This window comes from Netta rufina (genome assembly GCF_964035555.1).
Source record: "Netta rufina genome assembly, chromosome: 1".
Classification (NCBI taxonomy): domain Eukaryota; kingdom Metazoa; phylum Chordata; class Aves; order Anseriformes; family Anatidae; genus Netta; species Netta rufina.
This window is the reverse complement of record NC_140123.1, coordinates 122688023-122708396: the sequence shown is the minus strand read 5'-3', so window position 1 is coordinate 122708396 and position 20374 is coordinate 122688023. Positions and strand designations below refer to the sequence as shown.

General features: G+C 50.2%; 2 protein-coding genes across 2 annotated transcripts in view; both read left to right on the top strand.

Moving 5' to 3' along the window:
* The window catches only part of FSTL1 (follistatin like 1), a 29610-nt gene extending 23984 nt beyond the window's left edge, over positions 1–5626 (top strand). The window contains exons 7-11 of the mRNA XM_084287563.1: positions 198–316; positions 473–585; positions 1744–1854; positions 2452–2549; positions 2783–5626. Coding sequence (XP_084143689.1) covers positions 198–316; positions 473–585; positions 1744–1854; positions 2452–2549; positions 2783–2827 — 486 coding nt within the window. The 3' untranslated portion in view covers positions 2828–5626. The remainder of the gene's footprint in view (positions 1–197; positions 317–472; positions 586–1743; positions 1855–2451; positions 2550–2782) is intronic.
* Positions 5627–7735: 2109 nt separating this feature from the next.
* Positions 7736–20374, top strand: LRRC58 (leucine rich repeat containing 58). Its single transcript, XM_084295062.1, has 4 exons — positions 7736–8235; positions 13432–13560; positions 14718–14995; positions 16101–20374. The coding sequence occupies exons 1-4, from the start codon at positions 7739–7741 to the stop codon at positions 16307–16309; spliced, it is 1113 nt and encodes a 370-aa protein (XP_084151188.1). The 5' UTR covers positions 7736–7738; the 3' UTR covers positions 16310–20374.

Here is a 20374-nt window from a genome sequence, read left to right as displayed (position 1 = left end):
GAGGCCACAGCCATCTTATTTCTGATGCTGGTGTGGAGATTTTGCTGCTGCTCTCTGAGTTCTTTGTGCAAAACAGGGATGACGCAAGCAGCACTTCAAAAATACTAAGTACCCGTGGAAGAAGGGTAAGGAAAGGGGTACCTCGGACCCATAAATCAGATCCTCTCCCATCTCGCCGTCTCTCTCTCTCCCTGCAGAGCTTTGATGACGGCGATTCCCGCCTGGACTCGGCCGAATTCCTGAAGTTTGTGGAGCAGAACGAGACTGCCGTCAACATCACCACCTACGTGGACCAGGAGACCAACAAGCTGCTCAGGTGGGCACTGCGCAGGGAGCGGGTGTGGTAGGAAGGTGGAGAGCATCTCACAGCCTTCCGAGGTGTTACTGGTTTATTTCTGTCCTCTGAAGCCAGCAGAGGAGGGACCGGCTTGGTGCAGCCCTGTGCTGAACGCGCCTCTGTGTTGCCTTTCAGGGGACTCTGCGTAGATGCCCTCATCGAGCTGTCAGATGAAAACGCCGACTGGAAGCTCAGCTTCAATGAATTTCTCAAGTGCCTCAGCCCGTCCTTCAACCCACCAGAGAAAAGTAGGAATTCTTGGCTTGTACTGGGGAACCAGTGGGGTACCGATAAGGGGGGAAAGGAGAGGGATCAGCTTTCAGTCAGACTTGGGATGCTGTAACTCCCAGAGTTAATGCTGATATACGCCCACCTCCCAATTTACAGCACCCCTTGTTCTTCTATCCCTGCATTGTCAACAGCACTGCTTCTTCTACCCTGCAGCTCATGTGCTGGAAAAGGTTTGCATTTTCCAAGCAGGGACGTAGGTCAAGTGGATAAGGCAGGCTGGGAACGTCAACGCGTGTATATAACAGCGTGGAGATAAATCGTGCGAGGAGTTCGTGTCTGGCTACCTTAGAAAAATCAGGCCAGACCAAAGTCCTGCTACGCTCTGCCTCTCACACAGAGACCCTCCCCGACGAATGTCTCAAAGTTCGCTGTCCTTCCAAATCCTGCTTACTGCCACAGCTCACGTGGAGGCCGCTTAGTGTTCTGCTGACCAGGCACGCGGGGCCGCTCATCTGATCGGCTCCTCGGGGGGTACTTTCGCCTGCCGGCCCGAAGGTGCTGGGTTTGCGTCCCTCTGTGGTGGCTCTGAGGAGCAGGCAGAGCCTGTGCTTCTTGGGGAATGTTGAGCTGACCTCTGTTGTTGCCTGCTTCAGTGGAGATGATCAGCTGGTTCGCGCTGAACCACCACGCTTAAGTGCTGTGAGGGCCTTGACTTAACCGTATAACAGAGCTCTGAGAAGAAATGTGAGGTAAAATGAGAGAGATTTTTTTCGTTCCTCTCAGCAGATGCAGTCAGCATTTCCCCAGCTTCTCCCTCCGGGAACAGGGCGTTGGTTCAGAGCGACCAAAACTTTCACTTTGGGGGTTCTCTTCTGTGCATAAGGAGTGTCCGATCCGGACATTCAAACAGATCCCACATCAAGATCTCATTTTAATTGAGAAATTGCAGTGTGTGCTTTTGAGGAAGCAAAACAAAGTGGTTGACTTCCCCAAATAATTATTTTTTTGGCTAATTTCACACACCAAATTCAGCGTGAATACTTCAGTCACTGCGGACCACTCTTGGTGGATTGATGGCTGGAGGAAGGCCTCCTCCAAAGGCATCTCTCCCGAGTCTGTTGTCTTTGCCCCACCGCGTATCTCACAAGCACTGCCCTTGTTTTGTGCCTCTCCAGAGTGTGCCCTGGAAGACGAAACCTACGAGGACGGAGCCGAGACCCAGGTGGAGTGCAACCGCTGCGTCTGCGCCTGTGGGAACTGGGTGTGCACTGCCATGACGTGTGAAGGTCTGTGCGCTCCCCAGGGGATGCTTCTATTGGGTTTTGTACAAAAGGGATTTTTCCTTTCTAGCTTTTCCAGACCCAAGCTGGTTCTGTTCTAGAGCTCAGAAAGGGCCTAACTGAGCCGGGGGCGGTGCTGCTGGGCTTCGCAGGTTGGGTTTGGCGTGATGAAAACGCAGCACCAAAACTTCCAGACCAGAGCTTATTTGCATCCTGCTGCTTCAGGACATGCATGGAAAACAAATAGGAAACTGCCTGCTACGATGTGTGGAGGTGTGAGCAAGTCAGCTTTCCTACTTTGAACTTATTATAGGTGCTTTTTCTAAATAATAGGGGAGGAAAGCAGAGTGAAGTCTCCCCCTTACAGTTTTATTACTTATCATGTTGTAAGCAGAGACAGGGACAGGCTGGACACCCAGATTCTGGAGTCCCAGGCAGCCACAAGGGCTCTTTTCTTCCAGAGAAGGTGTGGCCAGACAATGCAAAGCCTCCTTCAGCTCAAGGTGTGCTGTGATCAGCTCAGGCTGATTGCCTCTTTTTGTTCTGCCCCTGAAATCTGCGTTCCCTGGTGGTGATAACACTGAACTCCTTGTCTGATTACAGGGAAGAACGAGAAGATGCCTGCTCGGAGACAGCACCCTGATCAAGACTTGACCGAGGAGGAGCTAGCTAGATACGTTCAGGAGCTGCAGAAGCATCAGGTTGGTGTGAGGCTAGGAAAAAGTCCTCTCGGTGGAGGAGTTCCCTCTGCTTCTGGCACTTGCAGGCTTCTGGTAGACAGGGGAGGACAGCAAAGAGATCTTTGTTGCCTGGAGGGACAAATACAAGCGTCGGGCTGCGAGATGTAAACCAGTGTTGGCACTGCTCGTGGGTGGACCAACGTCTTCAGGGCACTGCCAGCTCCTGTGTCAGTTTTGTGCTTTTTTTTTTCTAGGAGACGGCCGAGAAGACCAAGAGAATGAGCACCAAGGAGATGTGAGGGGCCTCCACCCCGGAGGAGCCCGGGAGGATGGGCCCAACCTGCTTGCCCCGTCCTCCAGTGCTGAGCTCAGTATGCACAAGTGTCTGCTACAGTTGCCCGGTCACAGATATTTACATTGTATAGCGATGGGTTATTTGTTTTGTAATACACAGAGAATGGGGCCAGGAAAGGGGAGCAGAGCCCACCTGTTCAGGGAGCTTCCTTGCTGGGGCTTGGGAAGGCTGGGAGGCAATCGCAGCAGCCCCTGGGACCCTTTCCCAGAGCAGGCAGCCGCTCCTCCCGGGAGCTAACAGGGATTTCTCGTTCCCCTGGAGCTGGGGAAAGGACGGAGGTCAGTGCTGGATAGAAAAGGGGATCCTCCATCGATAAAAGTTGCCAGCGCCTGCTTTGGCTGCAGAAATACGGGCCCGACGGTTTCGTGGCTGGGTTCTGCGTGCTGCAGGGCATCATTAGCCAAGGACCTTGCCCTGCTTCCCCTCCCCTTTGGTTCGAGCTCCTCCACGCTGCTCAGCCTCGCGTGCCACCTGGGAGTCGTGGTGCCATGCCACGGGCACGAATCCAGCACGTTCCTCCTTGCTTTCCACCGGCCTGTCCCCAGCAGCTCCTCCAGGACATTGTGGGCTCCCACACACGGTTCCTTGCGACCTCATCTCACTCGTAACTCTCCCTGCCCTCTCTTTAAAGGTGCTATCATATTTTTTATTTTTTTTTTTCTCTTATCACGTTCACGTGCTGACTCCCCCTTTTGTTTTGTTTTGTTTTGCTTCCTTTATTTCCAATGGTAGTAACGCAGCGTTTGTATGTCTCGTAGCTCTAGATCTTTCAAGAAAAGCCCAGCCTGTGGGGTTTTTTGTTATTGACAGTGCTGTAATGCCCGTGCACAGTTTGTATCACTGCACTCAGCCACCACAAGCAACTTGTGAGCCCTCTCCTACAGGGTATTTCTCAGTCGGGGACTGCAGTGTCCCTGATGGGACAGAGAGACAGGGCTGGATGTAACGAGTTCCACCAGACGCAGGCTGACACTGCAGCTCTCTCTGTCTTGTGCTCCCTTGGCTAAGCACTGACTGTGCTCAAAGTCCACGCTCAGGCTTCCCTAAATTGCCCGGGGGGATCTGCTAGGTAGTCTAGAGAGAGATCACCTCCCTAGCCTCAAGCCCAGCTGCTTTTCTCCTGCTCCACACAGTTTCACGCCTGAACATCCTGTGTCCACGTTCCCTTCGTGCCCCTGCTGTGCATCCCAAGTGGTTGCACGTATCCGTCTGACTGCCTGTGATTTCTGTCTTCCCGTTCGTGGGCACCTTCAGCAAGTGTTGCCAAGTGTCTCGCTGTCCCTAATGCTTACTCGAGCGAAACTCCACTCGCATCAGCAGAAGCGCGTTCTGCTTGAGAGAAGATCAGCAGGGCTTGTGTCCCAGCCTTCCCCTTCTGGCACATTGTTTGCCTTGGAGAGGAAGAACGAGCTAGCGTAGGAGAAGAAGAAAGCTTGGTCCCTGCTGCGGTCTCAACCTGAGAGCTGTATTTGTTCAGAGCTGCCTGGTCTTTGAGCTGTTTCCCTGGGGTGCATCCAGAGGACTTCCACTGACTGACACAGCGCCACGTTTGCAGTGGGAGTCGCAACCTACCCTGCCACGCTGGGAGGCTTTGGTGTAATAAATGCAAAAGGGCTTGCTCTTAGGGGGTCCTTCTCCCATGAAGGTCCAGATGTGAGACGCTAGCAGCTGTGATGGTGAGGGGAATGAGCCCCTAGGAGCCGCAGGGCATGCAGGACAGCACCACTGCTTGTGTCCTGGTGCTTGGTGGAACAGGAGCACCTTTTAGACACCTCCTCCCCGCCAGTATCAGCGAAGCAGCTTCACGTGCTGGGTCTGGGGTCACAGGGACGTGGTTTTAGGAAATGTTTTGCTTTATTCTGACCCTGCTCTGAAAGGTAGCTCGTGCCTCCCAGCTGGCTTCCTTCCAGTCTGGATCATTCAAGTGCCTTAGAGAAAACACAACAGCTTGCCTTAAAGGCTCTCCCTGGATGGGAAGAAGATCTCGTTGTCCGGTCAGGAAAATCTCCAGCTGGGAGAAGCAAAGCGTGTGCAGGAAGGGGAGGCTGGTGATGGCAGAAGGGCTGTAGGCTGCAGCACACATTCTCGTCTCCTTCCTGTCCCCTGTGGGCATGCACTCTGCGAGGATGGCTCCCGGGGCCAGCTGGAGAGTTGTGTGCTGGAAATTGAGGTTACAGAGCTTGCACTCGGGCTGAAGGCCGAGGGATGCGCTGCTCTTTCAGGAAAAATAAGCTCTCTGACAAGCCATATAACACAGCCTCGGGTAGGGGCGCAGGGAACGTGCCCCTACAGAAAGAGCCGCCTCCAGTGGAGCTTCTCCCTCCTTGTGCCCTCAAAAAAGCAAACGTACCTGTGGCAAACGGTAACCAAAAGAGAGCAAAACCTCCTGCCTCCCCGCTCCGAGGGGAAGGGCACCCACTCGGTGAGCGATGCCCCACATCAGGCCGGTGGGTTGCTCGCGCTTGCAGGGTGACTGGGCTGCTGAGGAGGGAAGTGCTGAATTCCAGGTGTTGCCTTCTAGGACAAAGAGATTGCAAAGGGCAGGGAAGGCGTTTTGTTTTGTTTTGTTTTTTTCAAAAAGCCAAATTTAAGCAAGAAAACAAAGAACTCCCCCTCCTCCCTCTGTGCTCCCTCCTGTACGTGTGTGAAAGTTATCAGTATTCCGTAGGTTTCCTTAGTGCACTTATTTTACTTGATTTTGTAATTTTTTTTGAAGCAGGGGGGGTTGGATATTACTGCCAAATAAAACAAAATTAAAAAAAAAAATAATAACACCGGTGTTGTATTTCTGACAACCCTCACCTTCCTCTTCAAAACCAAGGGAGCAGAACAACGAAAGCAGCTGTCTGGTTTTTGGGTACGTTTTGGGTACGTTTATACAGAGGTCTCTGTGCACTGGAGGAATGCAGAAGGACACCAGCTTGATGCCATCGCTCCGTCCCACGTGGCATCAGGGAGGCCTCAGACCGAAAACCTTGTGGTTTGGGCAGTGCCTTTCCCAAAACGGGTGGACTAATTGGGAAGAACCCGGAGGCAACCACAACCGGTAACCAGAGGGCTCGTAAATTTGGCTTACAAGGAGCCATCAGCAGCCTTGGGCTAGCTGGGAAGAAAAGCCCTGAATGTTTGTCTGGGAGAAAAGCTGGGTTACCTTGTTCTGCTTGCATGCTCTTCTCAAGGCGGTCTAAAATAATTAGCATTGCCTCTCAGTGTTGCTTTTAATGCTGGAGCAAATAATGCTACGTGGCCCCTGTAGCACCTCCCAGCCTCCCTGTACACAGTCTTAACACTTGGCATTCCCTGGGCACCCAGCGCTCCTCTGTAAAATAGGGCTGTTTTATTACTTTTCTCTCTACTGCTACAATTTCCCAGGATTTTAAAATGGAGTGAAAGGAAGCGCCAGGTACAAATTTAGCTAGATGGCACTATAAATACCGCAGCTCTGCAGCGCTGTTGAGCTCCAATCGGAGAAATGTGTTATTTGAGTGGCTGGTCTAGACTCTGGATGGCATTTTTAAGGTATGTATTACCTTTAATTGTGAAGATGGGATCAAACTGGTCTGTCATAAGGCAATTATGTTGAGAAGAAATAACTATCCTGATACAGTTTCTGCTTTTAGGCAGCTGTCTTTGGGTTTGTATCAGGGATTGCAGGGGTGAATCCACCAAGGGGACTGCTGCTCCCTTTCAGGTTCCTCTGTGCACCACGAAGAAGCAAAAGCAGTTTGCTCCCTAAGCCCAGACATCGTCAGGGCAAAAGTTCCCCAGAGCTGTGAATCTTGTCACAGGCTGCTGCTGCTTCTCCCAGCACACGATTACTGATTGCACAGCTTTTAACCCGTGGCCAAAGGGCGACAAACTGAGGTCGTGAATCTCCAGTTGCCTGTGTGCCTAATGTACGCTACCACCAAGGCCTATTCGGTGCCAGCCTGTGAACTGCATCAGGCCTCTTTGCCTGCCAGACTTTCAGAGGGAAGATTTGCGGGTTAAATCGGGGCTAAAGCTGTGTTTTAATGCCCAGGCAAGGGTATCCCTGGAGATTAGGAAGAACTTCTTTACTGAGAGGGTTGTGAGGCATTGGGATGGGCTGCCCAGGGCAGTGGTGGGGTCACCATCCCTGGAGGTCTTTACAAGATGTTTAGATGTTGAATTTAGTGATAAGGTTTAGTGGAGAGCTTGTTAGTGTTAGGTCAGAGGTTGGACTCGGTGATCTTGAGGGCTCTTCCAACCTAGAAATTCTGTGATTCAGTGATATTCAAGTATCATCTGGATGCATATGGCCCAGGCGAGGTGCTCTAGGTGGCCCTGCTGGAGCTGCTGGTTGGACCGGGTGGCCTCCAGAGGTCCCTGCCAACCTCGGCCACGCAATGTACACCGAGATCCTTTGGAGCCTTTATTTTTGAGAACTTTTTTGAGGAACGACACCCGCTCCACACAGCCAAAGGGCTCCTGCGGGAAGCAGGAGGCTCTCTGGTGGCGCCTCAGGGACCAGCACCGCGCTGCGGTGGTGGCACTCAGCGTGGAAAGTTACACTTCATTTTATGGTTAGGAGCAATTTTGCTTTTACACATCACTCCACCGAGTGCGGTGGAGGAGCCTACACAGGGGCTAGCGGCGTGCACCGACCCCCACCCCCCGCCAGCCCCAAACCCCTCGCTGGCCGCCATCTCAGCCCCGCTTCCCCCAGCCCGCCATGCTCGTTCCGGGGCGGCGGGGACCGCGCAGCCTGCGCGGCGGCGGCTGCGAGGAACCCCGCGCCCTGCATTTCGCCTCCCTCCGGGGCTGGCCATGGCCGGAGGGGGCCGGCGGAGCCCCGCGGGTTCCGGGGCGGAGCGGAGCGGAGGGGCCGAGCGGGATGGCGGCGGCCGAGCCGGAGGAGCCGGCGGTGCCCGAGGAGGATCCGGAGCCAGACCCGGAGCCGGAGGCAGAGCCGGAGCCGGAGCTGGAGCTGTCGGCTGAGCTCCGCTCTCGGCGCAGCGCCGAGGCTCGGCGGCTGGTGCTGTCCCCCCGGCGGCTGTCGGGGCCGCTGCCCGCGGGGCTGTCGCAGTGGTTCCCGGCGCTGGAGCTGCTGGATGTGAGCGGCACGGGGCTGGCGGAGCTGGGCGGGGGGCTGCTGGCCCTGCCTCGGCTCCACACGCTGCTGGCCAAAAACAACCGGCTGGGGGGGCCCGGCTCGCTGCCCAAGGGGCTGGGGCAGGCGCCGCTGGGGCGCTCCCTCCGCGTCCTCAACCTCAGCGGCAACCGCTTCGCCGAGCTGCCCCCCGCCCTGCTGGGGCTGAGGGGGCTGCAGAGCCTCAGCCTGGGCGGCAACCGCCTGCACGGCATCCCGCCCGACATCCAGGAGCTCCGCAGGTGAGATTAGGGGGGCCCTGAGGTGGTTACGGGGTCCCTGAGGTGGTTACGGGGTCCCCGAGGTGGTTACGGGGGTCCCGGCGCTCGGGCAGGGGTCTGGCGGTGCCGTCCCCTCAAGGCAGGGCTGCCGCATAAAGGGGGAGTCTCGGCTTTTTCTCTCTTCAGGAGGAGTCGCTTCGAGGACAACAAGGAAAACGAGGCACCAGCTTCATAAGAGAGGAGGACAGTGTCTGTTGTGCACGGGAGATGAGCCCTGTTGCCTCCACAGCACACCCATGGTAGCTGCCCAGATCATATTTGGGATCCAGTTGTTGCCGCTACCTCGTAGGCAGAGGATCCCTGCTGCTGCTGGTTTGAGTTCTCTCAGCCTCTCTTTTTCCCTTCTAACTTTACTTTTCTTCCAAGAAAACAAGCCCCAAGCCCAGTCTTTTCACACTGCTGACCCCAGGGAGGCACCAGGCTGTGCCAGTTGGCATGCGGTGCCCCAACGGGCTGGGCTCGGTGCTCCGTGCCACACTGCTGTCAAGCTACCAGCCTGTGGTTACTCTGCTCTGAAGCACAGATCCTGTCTGTGGCTTTCTCTGGACTGCTCATGCTTGAGCCCCAGGATGATTTTGAGAGGGCAGCTGCAGGCAAAGCGATCGAACTTTGGGTTTATCGCTGCAAAATGATGCGTCAGGTAGAAAAACTAAACCAGACCCGGCTTGTGTCTGCCTCCTGTGTAATCACCACTAACTCAGTGAACTTCTGCTAGCGTGTCACCATGATAAAATTGAACTTTAGCTCAAGGTAGTGGATTCACGCTCCACCAGGTTCGTCAGTTTGTTCACCACCGTGCCATCAGTGACCCTTCTGTGTCAGGGACTGCTTAAATAGCAAAGGGGAGGAGCGTGCTGTGTTGCCAGAGCTGGGAGAAAGCAGCACTTCATAATTTAATATTCTTCCACAGGAAATCTGGAATCTGCTCGTTGGAGCCAGATAGCCAGCGACCTCACACCCTTGCCAAAAGGTTAGGAAATAGAGAGAGAAATGTGGAGGGGAGCTGCTGCCAGACCGCATTCCCACCTGCCAACGAGAGAGGTGTCGGCACAGTGAGCGTGCCTAGTGTTGAAGTGGGTAAAATGAGCCTGAGCAGGAGCAGAGCAGGGCCAGCTGCTGTGGCAGGGCAGCACAGAGGCTTCTGTTGGACTCTGAGCTCAAGCAGGAGCGAGCTTGGACCTGGTGCAGTTGTTGTCTTTTGTTAACCTCACAGCTTGAGCTGCAAGGTGTCCATTTCGCCGCTGCTGGCAAGCCAAGACTTTGAGCTTTTTTCCATATACCACTTCCCATAAAAGACATTTTTCTCATTTCTCCTGGTCTCCGAGACCACAGAGGAATTCAGGCAGCACTTTGACCGGGCACGTTCCTCCTGCTTGGTGCTGCAGTTCCTGAGGCTAACAGTTCTCTTCTTGTGACCCTGGCAGCTTTGTGTTTGCTCCAGCTGCTGGCTGTGGAGCTGAGCAGCGTTGCAGAGATCTAGAAACATTTCCTGTTTCAAGAGAACGCCTGAGCTCTGATGAGGATTTTGTTAAAAGTTCTTAATAGCTAAACTTCACGTTTTTCCTCTGCTCCCCATAGAGCTTTTCTGTTGTAGTTTTTGAAAGGATAACGCTGCTCTTTCCTCCCAGTTCCACCATAAACTAGTTCATGGTGATTTGGAACAGCCTCTTAAGTTTCTGAGAGGTAAGGTAAAAGTGGGCCCTGCTGAGGGCTTTTTTATTTGTCTTATGGCTGTGCCAGCTTCCGTGTGCCTGCCACCCACCGCAGTTGCTGTCAGCGAGCAGTGTCACTGCAGTGCGAGGCCTGGGTTGCAGCATTGGCTGTGGCTGTGAATTTAGGGTAGAAAATGCACCAGGTGGGCGAGAGCAGCTCCCTTAAATTGCATCTGCTGCCAAATAAAAGGTGAGTTTATTGTAGGTGGTCATGAGTGTCATCTCTTCTGCACTTCTCCCTCCAGTGCAGACTTTGCCGTGTGTTTGGCATGAAGTGTTGTGCTGCTGCTCTGGGCTTGTCGCCTTCCTCTGCTGGCCCAGCTGGGGATGTGTGAAGGAGCCTCGTGTTGTACAGGGCCAGAAGTGCAGTCAGCTGCTTCTGATGGGCTTGGACAATGTGGCTTTGGGTTTGTGGGTGCACGGATTGCCCTCATCGCTGCGTGCTTTGGGAGACGTCTTGCCACGTAAAGGGAAGAAATCTTCACAGCTCAGTGAAATGCCTCAGATCTCGAATACCTTGAACCCTCTGGTGTGAGTTTGGAGTTCAGTCTTCCTCTTCCAGTTACCACTCACGTACAGCAGAGCACCAGAAGCAAGCAGAAAGAGCAAAGAAAAGGAGCGGGCTCTTTCCAGGCATCTGCCACGTGTTCCTTTCCTTCTTGCTTGGATGCCTCCAGAAAGGCCCTGTTATTCAAGGGCCGGGATCAAAGACCTCAAGCTCATAACTGGATTCATCCAAGTTTTGTGTGAAGGCTTAGGTGCAATGAAAACCAGAATATTTGCTTTTATTCGGCGTGTTAGACAAGCACGCACTTCAGGGTGGCTGTTACAGTGTGGGAAAAACAGCAAACGGGGCTTTGATAAAGGCGCAGCATTAGGAAATCTGCTCGCTGCCTCCCTTTTTCTTCCCCTCTTCAAACGTTTTGCAAATAGTTTTCAGACAGCTGTTTGATCTGAAATTTGCATGTCAGCAAAGGCTGCGCCGTGCTCTCAGGAATTAGCAAATCGTGGAACAGGGCTGGCAGGAGCGCAGCGTGGGCTGCTTTTAAAGTCCTCCCTTGCATGAGCCGTGGAAACTTCTCGCTGAAAAAAGTTTACCCTAAAAAGACCCGGAGCTATTTCAGGGTCATTGTTTCTTCTTTTTTTTTTTTTTTTTTTAAGATTACCTATTAAGATGCATCTGTTTGATGCCAGCTGTTAAATTTTATCCGAGGGAGCATCTGTCGGGAAACCGGATGGGTTGAGATTTTGAGTATCTTCTACGCCAGAAGATATTCTCCTCCTGGAGCATGACTATGGAAGAGTTATGGTAATTGGTAGGCGTTCAAAATAGCTCCTGTGCTTATTTACCGAGGGTTTGGGGGCTTTTTGCTTTGTTTGTGGTACAGGATGACCTGGAAACACCATGGATATATTCCAGCAAGAACGTACGGTCTCTTGGCGTGTCGTAAGTACGCCTTGCTGCCACCACCTGCATCGTTTCCTAGCTGTGGGAGCGTTTCCCTGAGGGAAGAGTCTGCGGTCCTTGTAACGAGAGGAGGCAGGAACGGCGGTGGGACAAGCCTGGCTTCTGGAAGGACAGAAAAATTCCAGCTCTCCTCCCTCTGTGTACACAGCGCTGCACGAGACCTTAGCCGGCTGGTTCAGTGACCACGCGGATTAATGATTGTCAGGAAAACGGGGCCCGAGCTGGACGTGAAGGGTTACTTAAAGCAACCACTGAGCTCGGTGCTCTCTCCCTGCTGCTCCCCGACCTGCTCTCGTTCAGAAGGGGACAGCTCCCGTCCTGTGACCCTCACCGTGCGGTCAGCACCGATTACAACGTGGCTGTGTCTCCTTGGAGTCCTCGTCCCGATTAGCTGTGCTCAAACAAGTCTTGGTGCTTCAGTTTGGTTGAGAAATGGCTGCTAGGAATTCCTCTGCTTTGCTCAGCCCAGGCGAGGCTGGGTCCTTCTTCCTAGCAAATTATATTTCAGGGCACGGGGACAGAGGGGTCACAGATTTCTTCTTCCTACTCAGCTGTGTTTCAGTGAAAGCTGTGAGGATGTCTTTTCTGCATTTAAAATGAGTTTATTGTCTCAAAATTCCCTCCCTGTGCCTTTTATTTACTTATTTTTATACATTGACCACCTAATTCATCTCTTAAATTGATGTTGGAAATCCTAAGTCCTACATACCAGGCTGGGCCCAGGGAGTTACTGATCTGCAGACCTCTGAGCAGTGATACAGAAGGCAGGTAAAAAGAAAACAAGTTTTAGGAACCCTTAATAAAGGAATTACATTATTTAGTGGATTTGCAGTTCGGGACAGTTTGTAGCCTGATGCTGGGGCTTTACATCTCAGCTAGTAATGAGTGCTCTCATTACACAGGCTAAAAAGAGTGGATTGGAAAGCTGTGAGCAGTTGGCAGCGGTTTTGCACGCTGAGTTTGTGCTGTAAGCTGATCTGGAAAGTTATGTATTTTGTGGCTTGAAGGGGATTTTGAAAACATTCGCCGCATATTTTGCTGCCCTTGTTCCCTTCCCTGCTAACGTGTGTTTTTAGATGTCTTGTCTTCAAACGCAGAGGACAAGGAGTTAATTATTCACTTTTCCCAGGAAATGGAGACTTGTACACATCTAAAGCTTATTTAAACATTGAAATCCACATTACTGAAATTCCCTTGCCCAACACTTTTCAGCGCGAGCGCCAGCAGTGGCACGGAGTTAAAATATGCAAAGGAATTGTATTGTCAGCAGTAAATTCCTGATGGGAGCCAAGCAGCCGAAATCCAACTTTGGGAAACAATGGAGGTTGAAGGAGGAATTTTGGTTAAAATTCTGGGCTTTGTTCTGGGATCAAAATTTAATTAAAAAATAATCTCCTCTTGACGTGCTCCCTGCACAGCAGCCTCACTGCAACCCCCACTCCTCACCTACGGGTTTTTTATGTAGAAAAAAAGGCTACTTTTGCATGGTGGTTTTATTATTTTATTTATTTTTTCCCCATGTACTTTCTTGCATGGTTAGAATAACCTCCAAATGTGCTGTCCCATATCAGTCGAAGCAAGCTTCTTAGGGTCAAATTAAGCCATTTCAGAGCCTTAGGTTTCAAACTTAATTTTGTACCCACGTTGTCATATCCAAGTATGTACAAGAGAGCTTGAGGCAGCATGAGCTGATTAAAGATTTGAGTCATAACACTCAGGTGTCCAGTGCCTTTCTACAGATGTAACGGTGCCTGCAGGAGACCGGAGGTAAATCTCAACCTTATATGTTACAAAACAGCAGCTTTATTTTATTTACAACATGTAACAGCTTTTTCTTTTCCCACAGCAAATTATCTCATCCATAGTCAGCCGTGAGTTCGCTTTAAGAAACGCAGGAGACGAGGAGATCTACCATTAAATGAAACTAAGGCAGTGACCTTAATGAGGTGACGCGGTGTCTTCTCTTCTCTTTTTCAGTTTGGAATTTCTGTACCTTGGAGGGAATTTCATTACTTCAATTCCACCTGAATTAGCAAACCTGCCTTCCCTAAGCTATCTCGTCCTGTGTGACAACAAGATCCAGAGCATTCCACCTCAGCTGGCACAGTGAGTATCTACTGCCATCAGCCACCAGCTGTAATTAACTCTTTGAGCTCCTCCTTCTGCTTCTTGTGGATAAAAGCAAGTGGGAGGACCTGGGCTTCAACAGGAAGACCCTTAGATCCTCAACACCACCCTTGCGTGGCCACAAACATGCAATATGGAGATCTCGAAGTATTATGGAAAAAAATGTCACCAACTGCACGCTGTGGAGTGAATCCATAGATTTGTACAGGAAGCTCTGAAAAGCACCTGGGCAACTCAGGAAAAAATAGCTGCTGTGTTCTCAGTGATGAACGCTTGGTTTGTTTCATTTTACCCAAAGCCTTCTTGTGTGTGTGTGTTTGTGCTTTTATGCTGTGCCATAATCTGTATTCCCTTGGCATTTCTTATTCTAGGATCTCAGAAAGTTTTAGCATTCCCTGAGTCCTGTGGCACAGCTCTAGAGGATGAGCTACTGCTTTCTCTCTTCACTGCTTTATTCTTGAGGTGCAGTGTTTAATGACTCCAGGTGTCTCGTACTGGCTTCAGAGCATCCTTGGGCACTGTGCTGGCACATTGCTGCGTGCTCTCAGAGAGAACACCGCCTCCGAGAGCCAAGTTACTGCTTGTCACCCATGCAGATGCTAGCCTGGCCTGACCTTGCTGAGCTTTTGGGATCTGGTAGTATCACTGCACAGGGGATGCAGCCGCGAGCGATGAAAGCACGGGGCTTTGCAGAGCTGGCTGCCTACCAGCATTTGTCTTTAATGCACGAGTGAGAGCAGGTGACTTATTCAAAGCGTTGCTTTAAACCATTTTTGATGCTCACACAGGGTAGAAGGAAGCATTATCTGCCACTGAAAGCGCTCAGTTTGTACACTTTTGTTCTTTTCTACTGTTTTGAGGGTGTGTGTGGGGACTGTGGGGTGTGTACTGAGAGGCACAGCAGCACGTTTAGGGCTGTTTTTTTAACAGGCATACAAGAGCCAAGCCAAGTTTTGTATGGCATTGTGTGTGCTGGAGCAACAGAGCCTCTTTTAGCGTGGATTTATGCTTTAGAAAGAAGAAAAAACAAAGATGGAGTTTGGCAGGAGCAGGGAGAGCTTTCAGGTCTGTGTGTGATGCAACTGCGGAATGATTTTGCTTGCACATCCTGACGGGGTTTCCATCTCCATCCTCAGGCTGCATTCCCTGCGTTCCCTTAGCCTGCACAACAACCTCCTGACTTACCTCCCTCGAGAGATCCTTAACCTGGTCCACCTGGAAGAGCTGAGCTTGCGTGGCAACCCGCTGGTGGTTCGCTTCGTGCGTGACCTGACCTACAATCCCCCGAGCCTTCAGGAGCTGGCCGGGCGCACGATTAAAACCCGCAACGTGCCCTACGCTCCCAGCGATCTCCCGGAGAATCTCGTCCGCTATCTGAGCTTGGCCAGCAACTGTCCCAACCCGAAATGTGGCGGTAAGTTCGCCTTCGCTGCTCTGCTGCCTGCTTTCTGCCTGGTGGGTCTGCTTTTCCCTCTGGCTTGCTGTGTTTTTTAGCATGTGTAGTACCTGTGTGGAGAGGACTTTGTAGATAAGCCTGGAATCCTCCAGCTTAATTTGGCTTAATGCTTAATCTTTATCCAGAGTAAATGATCTGTGCATTTGGCCTTGAGGAGATTAAGGAAAATCATTAATTAATATCCACCTTGCAGCCATAAAGCAGTCCGTTATCTTATCTCCTTATAGGACAGTATCAAAGCCAGCTTCGTAAGCAAAGGTGGAAGGGCTGGAACTTGTGTTGGAAAAGCAATAAAGGCTCCCTTTTTTTAGAGCTTTGCACAGCTTGGAATAATAGTGGATTGTTGTTTTTTGCTCTTTTCTCACTCATCCTTATAAACCAGCACAGTACTGCAGCGTGGCTCTGGCACTGCAGGAGAAAAGATTGCTCCAAAGCAGCCAGGACTTAAAACACTGCTGGGAACTTCTGAAAATGTCAGTGTCTAAAATCACTCCCTGTGACAGGAGGAGAAGGTAATTGTGCGTTACAGCAACACCGTTGCCATGGAAAACCGCATCCAAACTCAGCATGGTGACTTCACTCAAGCAGAAGAGAAGTGGAGCCATGAAAGGGAGAGGGGCTATTTGTGGGCACGACGTTGCTAGCTGGTAGAGGAGGCTTTACAAATTTTGAAAACAGGGCGAGCGAATTAAGCCAACATTTGAGGAGAAGCTTGCGAATTCCCAGCCTGGGATTGCTCCTTAGTGGTTAGAAGGAACTGGCTCATTCTTTGAAAGCAGATGCCCTACGTCTTTTCACATAGAATTTGCCTTTCTTAAGCGCCTAGTAAATGCATTTTTACAGGATTGCTGTTATTTATTTTACCAGGAAAAGAAATTCCACGTTTTGCATTTCCATAGGTGCTCTGTTCCCTTCTTTCTCCCGTATCCCTCCTGCTTCCCCATCCGGTGCTGTGCCAAGTCCTCACTGGAGGCGTTTGCAGCAGACACAGCCGCCTCGCAGAGCTTCGACATTTCTCCTCCCGCCTTCTGATGTGTCGTTGCTGTGCCCTCTGCCCTTCCAGGTGTCTACTTTGACAGCTGCGTCAGGCAGATCAAGTTTGTTGACTTCTGTGGCAAGTACCGCATCCCGCTGATGCACTACCTGTGCTCCCCGGAGTGCTCCTCGCCCTGCAGCTCGGCCTCCCAGAGCTCCACTTCCCAGAGCGAGTCTGACTCTGAGGACGAAGCCAGCGTGGCGGCGCGCAGGATGCAGAAAGTCCTCCTGGGATAGCGGAACGGGAAGCCTGGAAGGAAAACCAGCTTTGAAAAGCAATAATGGGATGGCGAAGCGTGAGCCCCTGGCCTCAAGGGGCTCACGAGGAACTGCCCTCGAGTCCTCGTAGGGGACAGAGCACCTTAGCAAGCCTCCGCTTGCTGGGTGCAGTGCTACTTAGAACTAACCGGGTGGCGTGCTGCCTGTGGGGTGCCTGGGGTTGTGAGAAACGTCTGCTGTTTGAGGGGGGGCCCCCCTCGCGCAGGCTGGGGAGGGGGATTTGTTCCGACTGGCAGGTCGAGAAGCGCTCGGTACCCGACGCTTCGCTGGGCTTCAGTCGTCCTGCAGGGCAGAGGAGGCTGTCCAGATCTCTTGACACTGTGGTAAATCAGAAGCAGGCGAATCACGCCGCGTGAGTGTGCGCGGACCCCAATGTTTTGTCTAACTCTTTGATTCTTCATTGTCTCCTCCGATTTCAGTTACAGGTTTTTGCGCCCATCCACCGAAAACGGGACTTGCTTTTCTGTTGTTGTTGTTGTTGTTGAGGAGAAGATTTCCTCAGCTCTGGTCACTGTTCCTTTGCCTAGAGGCATAGGGCCTCTGTGCTTTTGTAGACGTTACAGACGTAGAACTGAGCCACCCTTTTTTCTCCCTTGTTACACCAAGCTGCCCGTAGTGTTTCCTTCTCACTGCATTCCTCGTTCCCCTCCCTCTGCCTCTTCCCATTACACCTGGAGCGTTGCTGTCTTTTTGGTGCCTTCAGAAGACAGATGAGTTCTTCTAGTGAGACCTGGCATTAGTTTGGACCTGAGGCCCTATGTGCCTGTGCGTGGGACCACGTGTGATGCCCTGTAGCGTGTTCTTGAGTCTCAGCTTACTGGAGCAAGACTGCTTTTATATCTGAATTGCAGGAAAGGTCTTGATTGGTGTTTCCTGTGCTTAAAGAGCCACATTCCCCCTGCTGAAGGTAGCTCTGCTTGGTACTGGGCTACTTTCTGTCCTTAAATTCAGCTGTTTAAAGCAGACAGAAGTTTACTAACTGGAAGTACCAACAGATGTGCTGTGGAGAATGCTTTTTGTTTTTTGTTTTTTTTTTCTTTCTTAAAACATGAGAGGAAAAGCCAGTAGGAAGGATATAAGGCACGTTGTCTGAGCATCTTGCTGGAGGTGGTTTTGAAGCCTCTTCCTTATTTATTTGTTTGCATTTGCTCTTGTTGTAATAGATCTGGCAGTCTGTTGGATTGTTCAAGTAGCACATTCAGTTATCTTATACTATGTTTATAGGAGAGCTGCAGAAAATTGTTCAGAAATCTTAAGTACAAAAGAAATACCTGTTCAAAATGTAACTATGAAATCGACAGGTATTTATAGATCTACTTATGGGGCTGTTGTGGTTTTTTCTCACTGAGAGCTGCCCCTTTTATGAACATTTTACAGCAGACAGTCCTTTTGTTGCAGTTTCAGTACAGCAAATCCAACTATACCTTTGAGCAGAGCAAGTATCTTGTGTTGAGAAACTAAATGAACAAGCACAATTTTACCTAGCCCACTTTGGTCCCAAGGGGGAAACTGAAAAACCTGTGCTTCTCTCTTGCATTTGGAAAACACGTGCCTATTTGGATATCTTATGGCAGCTCTGTGTTAATGGTCCTGTTTAATTATGCTTGACACTTTATTAAAGCACTTTGATAATTCTAATCCTCATAACTAGCTTTAGTGATTTTTTTTTTTTTTAATTAATTATTATTAAGCCAGAATTTTTCTTTTAGTGTGACCTGAAGAACAAGGTCTGTGAAACTCTGTACTTTCCAGTCTGACTCGGTGTGCAGGTTTAACTTCTTGCCCTGCATTTCCTTAGCAGTACTGTTCATTTCCCGGGTTTCCTTTGCAGAGAACTAGAATTTGAAGGAAATTATCTGGTTGTAAAATGGCACCTCTTCAGTTATTAATTACTGCAACTTGCTCTAATGATTCCCGCAACACACAAATGCAGAAGAAATTAAATGACACATGCTTGGTGCCTTTCCAAATCACTTTTTAAAGTATATTTTAAGACCTAAAAAGGTGTCAGTACAAAGCAACTGGATATCACTTTAGCAAATTCTGTGAGGTTCGCTTGGAAAGAAGAACCTACAGTTTTTGAGAGAAACTGACTGTGTGCTGTTAGCTAAATTGGGATCAGTGAGCGAGTGGCCTATGCTTTTTTCTTCATCTCTTCTTTCAGATGCTTCTCCCTGTCCCGAATGAATCTTGTCGTATAAATGCTAAAGGACAGGAAACTGATTGCAGAGCCACATCTTCACATTTACTGCTCATGTAACAGTAGTGAGCAACTACTGTGTGATCTGAAGCTTGTCCCTTGCCAGTGAAAGTGAACCACACCAGTTGAGATCTCAAGATCTCTTGAGCTCAGGGCCATGCCGTGCTGCCTGCCTCTCTTGAGCAGGAGCTGTCTCGAAGTGATGTATTTTTCATTTCACAAAGACAGATTTCACAACCGCTTTGCTGCCACAGCTCCTGTTCACGCAGCAATACCTGTGTATGTGTGTGGCTCTGATTCAGCTCCTTCCTTAGCTGCATTTTCTTGCCTAAAAAAAAATATATGTACTAATCTCTGCCCCAATTCTAATAACACTAATAGGCTAATCGTTTTTTGTAGCTGCTTTACTGTAGCCAGGTCGAAACTTGACAGCTGATGCAGTGGATATCTATGCAATCTGGACTTGATGTCTCTTAAAAATTTATATATATTCGTAAATATAGCTAATGATTTTTCTTCGTGCTGCTGGGCTTTAAAGTGCAATTCAAGTAAGTCAGAATTCACAACAATCAGGGACCCGTAAGAAATACAAATGGTTGGTTGGTTTCTTTTCCCCGTAGAAGTGGGTATGAGAGGACTAGAGGTACAGGTTGGTACTGTGGTGGCTAACAGACCGAGCTGCCCCCAGGAGTCAAGGTTTTCAGCAATTTGAGCCCCCAAGGCCTGGAAGATGTACTGGACAAGACAAAACTTGAAAACATGCTGATGGGTGGTAGGTTCCTATCGTCCCCTCCTTGGACACCCCGAGAAGTTAGGCAGTGGTTTTGCCAGCAGCCTGGCTCTTAGCTCCTTTTGTCAGTTTTAAACTTCACCTCCTTCAGATGCGCCTCCAGCTGAAATCTTCGGTCGGTGTTTTGGTATCGCTCCCCGTGTTGCTACAGCAGCCCAGCATGTCTGGCTTTTGAAAACGTCCTTAAACTGAGACACGAGTGTGTGAAGAGAAGTTGCTCATTCCCTCTTCCCTGCAGGGTCCCGGGCCCTGCTGGCATTGTGCCCCTGTCCCGCCGTCTCCTTGCCAAGAGGAGCTGGTGGTGTGTGCCTGAATGCAGGTCCTTCACGCGAACAGTGGGATCAGGCTAAAAAAGAAGCAAAATATCAATTTGACTGGGAGCAGTTTATACAGTTGCCAATTCTTTTATGTTTGTTATTCTTTAATAAGAGGTGAGACTTGAGGAAGTCAGTAATGAATATTTAAACAGACTCTGAAGTGGCCAGATGCAGTTTTTCATGGGCTGCTGTCCTGGTCATTTTGAGTCTTTGAAATCTTGTGTTGAATTATAATGGGAGTAGGGGGGAGGGAGGGGAGAACCAGCTCCTTTTTGTTCCTTACTCTTGTTGGCGATAATGAATGGAAGGAATTTAATCCAATGAAAGTAATGAAACTTAATCCCTGCGCTGTGTCTTTGTTAACCAGTTCAAAGAACTATTTTTAATGCATCTTATTCACACCAGGCAGATGAATTTCTGCCGCCACCACCACCCCCAGCTGAAGATACTCCAAATAGACTACTTCAGAATGCACACTAATACAGCAGTAACTCTATCTTGGAAGCCTCTCTATTGATTATTTCATTTGCCTGCCTTACTAGAGAATTGATCTTTTACTGACCTGAATATTAAGGCTAGAAAGGTTCTCATCTAGCCCTCTCATTGAATTTTTATCACGAGCAGTTGTTTTAGGAAGTCTTAAAGTGCCTTATGTTTTTAGAAGTGTACTTTGCTAGGAATGTCTGAATGTAGAATATCTCTAACAGTGTTTCATT

Coding starts and splice junctions, on each gene's coding strand:
- LRRC58 (XM_084295062.1), top strand. CDS start 7,739: ATGGCGGCGGCCGAGCCGGAGGAGCCGGCGGTGCCCGAGGAGGATCCG. Junction 8,236..13,431: donor GACATCCAGGAGCTCCGCAG/GTGAGATTAGGG, acceptor TCTCTTTTTCAG/TTTGGAATTTCTGTACCTTG. Junction 13,561..14,717: donor ATTCCACCTCAGCTGGCACA/GTGAGTATCTAC, acceptor CTCCATCCTCAG/GCTGCATTCCCTGCGTTCCC.